The 5,905-nt window shown below is 48.2% G+C and overlaps 1 protein-coding gene across 3 annotated transcripts in view; it reads left to right on the top strand.

Moving 5' to 3' along the window:
- Window positions 1-6: 6 nt before the first annotated feature.
- The window catches only part of LOC109974447 (pleckstrin homology domain-containing family G member 3), a 33,978-nt gene continuing 28,079 nt past the window's right edge, over window positions 7-5,905 (top strand). For 2 of the 3 annotated variants that reach the window (XM_020624646.1, XM_020624644.1), the window contains exons 1-2: window positions 7-99; window positions 3,780-3,839. In XM_020624646.1, coding sequence (XP_020480302.1) covers window positions 3,791-3,839 — 49 coding nt within the window. In that variant the 5' untranslated portion in view covers window positions 7-99; window positions 3,780-3,790. The remainder of the gene's footprint in view (window positions 100-3,779; window positions 3,840-5,905) is intronic. The other variant, XM_020624645.1, reaches the window with a different exon arrangement.

Below are 5,905 nucleotides of genomic sequence, written 5' to 3'. Positions count from 1 at the left end.
TGAGGGTCTGATGAGGAAAACACTGAGGAGTTTCTGACAAATACCGTCACGCCGTGCGCTTCGGTGGATGCCCGCAGGTTTTACTCCAACGTGACTGAGGTGAGTCTGAACTTTTCTCTTATGTTTAGCGTTTTTCAAGAAACGTTCCGGGACAAACAGCGTCAGTTTGTAGAGGACACTGAGTGGAAACGTCCCGGGTTTCTGACGGCCACCTGATGGGTTCAACTCTCCGAGCCGTGCGATTACACGGAAGTGTCTGTGTTGGGTTTATTCAGGTTCGGTTTCAAACGGGTCAAAACAGTAAAACCACGTAGAGTCCACCCTGGAGTTTGGCTTCTTCTGATTAAAAGTGACTCTAATGTAAAACAAGTCATCATCACCAAGTCACAACAAGTTGGCTCCCATTGCCGCTTGGCGGTGTGGTTGATGCAGAACTTCGTTGGGAAATCTCGCTCTTTAAAGAATAATTGCTTGTTTAAGAAAACAGCTTCTTCTTAAGACATAACCAAGTTAGTGCAGGAGACAGGCGGGAATACACCTTTAATTCGGCCTGCATGTAATACACACCGGGTCCCTGATGTTGTGTAGATTGAGGCTTCTGTCGGTTTCTGTCGGTTTCTGTCCAACACGCCCTGGCAGCGGCAGGGAGCCAGCAGTGAGAATCAGGGGAACAAGTCTGAACTGTCCACAGATTGTTTTAGATTAAGAGCTGCTTGGTGAAAGATACTGTGCCGAAATCAACCGCTGAAGCCCAAGACATGTCAGCTGAAGCTTGAAACTTTGCCGAGAATCACAGGAACGTTGAACGAAACTTTGATAGAAGGAGATCGTGTGAGGACATGATCAGGCTGTTTGCAGGGCTGGTTTGACCTCATCATTACTGGATGTGTTTTGGAGTGTTTGTGGTTGTGTATGACCTAAATGTGGCCGACACATCTGTTGTGACATTTATCTACAGGAAATCCACCAGACTTCATAGAAAAAACAGCGGTTTTACGGAGAGAAGTTTAACAGTAAAATAAAAATAATGTTTAGACTGATAAGATTTAATTTATCCGCACAAACAACTGAGGAAATAGCAATAAAAACAACATAGACTCACACAGACCGAACCATAATGTTTATACTGATAAGATTTAATTTATCCGCACAAACAACTGAGGAAATAGCAATAAAAACATCAACATAGACTCACACAGACCGAACTATGGTCTGTACATAAATCGATCAGTTGATCGATTCACCGAACACCAGTAGGCAGCGGTCCAGGTCTGGTTTCCATGGTAACCAGGTCAGACTGATTGACCCTGATCAGGGATGACACAATCTGGTCATGCTCAGACACGCTGCTCCAGGGCGGCCACACCTTCAAAACAGACCTGAGGTTACCATGGCAACCAGACCTGGATCATTGCCTACTGGTGTTCGGTGAATCGATCAGTTGATAGACAGCCAGTCACAGACAGTACTGATGATGCCTGATGAAGGTATTTCAGTCCTAAAACTTCTACGTGTGACAGTCGCAGCCACTATAACACAATATTATAACGTGTTTTCCGTCTGGGATCAATAAACCCTGTCTGATGTGGCTGATCACCTGTAGGGCCCGTTTCTCTTTTCTTTGTAGTGACTCTGCAGATCATTTTTTCCCACTTCGTTTGTCTATAAAAGGCCAGAAAACAACTGAACGTGTTGTGATTACCCACAGAGCAAAGCGACATCTCCAGATGTTCAACTGGAGCAACGCTCACCCACCCAGTGACATCCAGCTTCCTGTGGAGGAGAGCAGCAGATCTGACATTTCAGCTCCAAAGGATCCAAAGGATAGTTACAGTTTAGTTCCAGCTGTGTTTAAAATAAACAAGTTAGCGTTTGAACCTAAAATCCACCCTGACGTGAGCACGTGGGTCGTAGTGGTCACTGGAGGCGCTCTCCTCTCTGCCCTAGGGCGCCAGCTGATCTGCTGATGATTAATTAACAGATTAACCATTTAGTCTGTGTTGTCCCGGCATTTTAATGAGCCTCTTCGGACTCTCAGTCTGCAGCGCGGTGGTGCAGCGGAGCTTCTGAAACCTGCAGCACGTCGCCACAGGTTCTGCTTCAGAACCCACACACTTACTTGATTAGTCTATCAACTAATCGATTCATCGACTTCTTCTTTCAGCTCTACTTGCTGCACCTAAGGAACGATTCTTTTCATTATTGATGCTGAGTCTTTTAATCGATTGTTTGGGTTCGGACGTTGTGCACAGTGTTGTATCATTTCCTGCAGCTCCAGCATCAACACGTACCTCGACTGACAGACATTCACACCCTCTCTGGCTTTTGAAATGTCAGGCGCAAGCAACAGATGTAAATGTTTGCTGACAGACGTGCAGGACCAGTGCATGTGTCAGAACAACATGGCCGCCGCTCATTTGCAAATCAAATCCTGAGCCATGGCGCCCGCTGTGTGTCAGGCGGTTGGTGTTAACGCAGCCTTCTTCCTGCGGGACAGAAAGTGGACTGGTGAGCAGAGGTGGTTGTGGTGCGACCTCCGAACGTGCACAGACGCACTGGGTTCTTCAGATGGCTGTGTTACCTGGTCACATTCGCCGTCCGTCATCATGACACGTCACACAGGTGTGTGTCTGTTTACAAAGGGCTTCTGTGTAAAGGGCCCAGTGAAAACACAGGGAAGTAAAGAAAGGTGCAAACAAACTGTGTGAAGCAGCAGAATCAGGTCAGCTGTGTCCTCTCATTTGGTTCATGTTGTGCATGTGAGTGTGTGCACGTGTTTCTGTGCTGCCAGGTTCAGTAAGGAGAATGAAGCAGATGTTACTGTGACGTGTCTGTGTGGACGGATAGCAGGTGTTTCTGTACTGCTCGTTACTGAAACGGTGCAACGCCGTCGTCCGATGCCTTGTCCTGTTTCAGAGTGTTCAGTTTCCTCAGAGGTGGAGTCAGCCCGCTCCGTCACTCGCCCTCCGTCCCCACCAGGTCTTTGTTTTGCCCTCATTGTCCACCTGGACGCACACAGTAGGTGGACAAGGTCACGTGACCAACCACACTGGTTCACTGTTTCTGCCTCACTGACTCTGTTGAAACCACACTAATGTTCTGAACCAGCAGTGTGAGGTGTGTGTCTGTGTTGTGGGTGGATCAAACACCTGACAGTGTTATGGTGAAGATCAGCTGTTAGTGTTGTGTTGATCCCTTTCTTTCCTCCTGTTCAATCCTGTTTCAACGTGTCTTTTTGTGTTGTGGTACTTCTCTTCATGCCTTTGTGTGTTATGTAAAGCTGTGTGACCTTCCTGTTGTTGGAAGGTGTGTGTTCGCCGGTCTCTGAACGTGTGCGGCGGTGTGTGAAAGCGTCAAACACACCCACTGTTGTCCATGGTCTGTGTGTGTTGACCTTGTGGTTGTGTGTTGTCACTGCGTTGTTATGTCACTTTACCTCAACAACAGGAGGAAGGTGTTTTATTCCTCGTCTCTGATACAACCAGTCAGTTTTTACCCCGAGCTGATCAGTCACTTCGTCTTCTACCCAGGATCACCTGAGAGAAGATCAATCGGCAGCTTTTCTGGTAACCAGTGAAGAGTGTGACGTGTCACGTGCTCGGAGTCTTTGGGTCAACAAAGACTAAAGTTTTCACACTGTTTGTTTTTGACATTTTATTGAGTAATTGTTACTTGACGCTGAGGAGTTGAGGAGTTCTTGTTCTCACACTGTCTGATCACTCTGATCAATATTTATTTGTTCTCTGTGTGTGTGTGTGTGTGTGTGTGTGTGTGTGTAGGTGTAGGTGTGATGCCTGAAGGATCTCCCGGCTCCTCTAATGACGTCCCCATGGGTGAAGGTAAGAAACCTCCTTCACATCAGGCCTGTGTGAACTGTGTGGCCACTGAACCGATCAATGATCAGCACATGAAGGTGGTGTATTGATCCTAATGGCTTTATAACCTGTGGTCCGGTCTGTTCCAGCAGTTAGTATTTCACTCAGTGCTGCAACAGAACACAGACACAACCTAATTCCATGACACTGCGGCACCAGACTAACCCTCGGACACTGTGCCGAGCTAATGGCAGCACAGGTTCACCAACGCCGTCTCCGGTCGCTCTTCGCTGTGTTTCCTTTGCCTGAGGTGTTGGCGAGGAACCGGACTGAACAGAGAACTGAAGCAGAGACTCCATAAGGGATTTGTTTGCTGCAGAGCGTGATGAGTCTTCATCACAAGGTGGAACCGTCTCTAAAAGGAGACCGGCTTCAGTGTCAGGTTCGTCCCTGCTGCGCCTACTGATCAGGAATGAGCCGCGACAGTGTTTACACCCGTCGTCCTGTGAGGTGACTGGTTCTGCTCAGTCAGGTGCTGAATTCTTTGACTTTGTGCTGTGAAACAAGCAGAGGAAGTTTCTGCTTCAGACTGCGTTCAGACAGCAATGGAGCTAAGTTACAGCCCCAGAGAAGAAGAAGAGGAGTGCCGGCTCGGTCACAGGCTGCCGTCTGGACTGATTCAGGACCATCGGTCTCCTGATACTAACAGAGTAGACACAGGCAGCAGGGTTTAATCCTCTGTGTGTTTCTGGGTGTTCATCATTTCACCAGCAGCTGCTGAGACGCTCGGAGCAAACGGAGCCGGTGCTGCTTTGATTGCTGCAACGCCGCAAGTGGAAAACGGGTTGTGCAGAATCTCCTCCAGCACATTTGGCCTCTGTCAGTGTGTCCTGCTCTGTTAAGCTCACTGTGTCCATGAGAGCTGGAGACTGAAGGATGATGGTCACACTGGTCGTCTGTAATGTCACAGTGACTCGGGTGCAGATTCAGAACCAGGCCCAAAGGAGCTGAGACTGAACCTGATGAAGGACTCTGTGTGTGTGTGTGTGTGTGTGGGGGGGGGTCACAGATCAGCCTTTGTTGCCGTCTGTGTTGCTTTGTTCCGTTTCTCTCTCTGTGGTCAGCGGCGGAGGGAACCGGCAGCTCGCACATCACTAACACCACAAGGGTCACCACAAGGACAAAGACGTTTGTGTCGTGGTGACGTCACCGACAGACGTCCAGCTTGTCTTTTCCGTTTCACGACAAAAAATTCACACATGCAGAGTTGGTGTTTTCACAGCTGTTGACAGGTGTTTATTTGTGGGTCAGTGTCACAGTTGTGTGGAATTAGAAACAACAAATTTGCGACGGATTAGAAGTTTGTGGCGAGCGATAGCTGCTGTCTGTGAGACACGCCTGAAAAATGAATGTTTGTTCTGTCTGAGTTCCTGAGATGATGTGAAGGTAAACGGACTGAGTCAACAAAGAGGAACAGAACAGACACCTGCTCCCACTGACTCAGTGTCATAAGACTCATACAAACACACGCTGGATCTGGATGGCTGGGGTCTGACTGGTGAGGAGGCGACAGCAGCGAGGCCCTGCAGCAGCCTGAGTCACATGCAGCGATGGAAGAAGTACTAAAAGTAGAAATACCTCAGGGTAAGAATACTCTGCAACAGTCCTGCAGCCAAAATGTTTACTTAAGCACAAAAGTATCGGCATCAAAGTACAACTGAAGTAGGAAGACTAAAGGTAGTGCAGAACGGCACAGGTCACATGATTGTGTATGGCATTTATTATTGGATTAGAATTCTGGTGTTCCTCACTTTAGTGTTGCAGCTGGTAAAGGTGGACCTTTAATTTGTAAGAGTGTGTGACAGGAAGCAGCAGGTGGTGCCTCGCTTCTCACACTATAATTGGATTAAGTCCCGCCCCCTGCTGTTGGCTGTAGCAGGTAGATCCTCTCAGACCTGGTCTCTCTGTCTCGTCTGACTGTCTGACTGTCTGACTGCTGGCCCCTGCAGGTCTAAGGTAGGTTGGGACTGGCGTTGCTGTCGCTGACTGTTTCCTGGTCTCACCACTAGAACAAACAGTCTGTTTGCTTT

The sequence above is a fragment of the Monopterus albus genome, unplaced genomic scaffold, assembly GCF_001952655.1.
Source record: "Monopterus albus unplaced genomic scaffold, M_albus_1.0 scaffold334.1, whole genome shotgun sequence".
NCBI lineage: Eukaryota > Metazoa > Chordata > Actinopteri > Synbranchiformes > Synbranchidae > Monopterus > Monopterus albus.
This window is presented reverse-complemented; position numbering and strand designations above follow the sequence as displayed.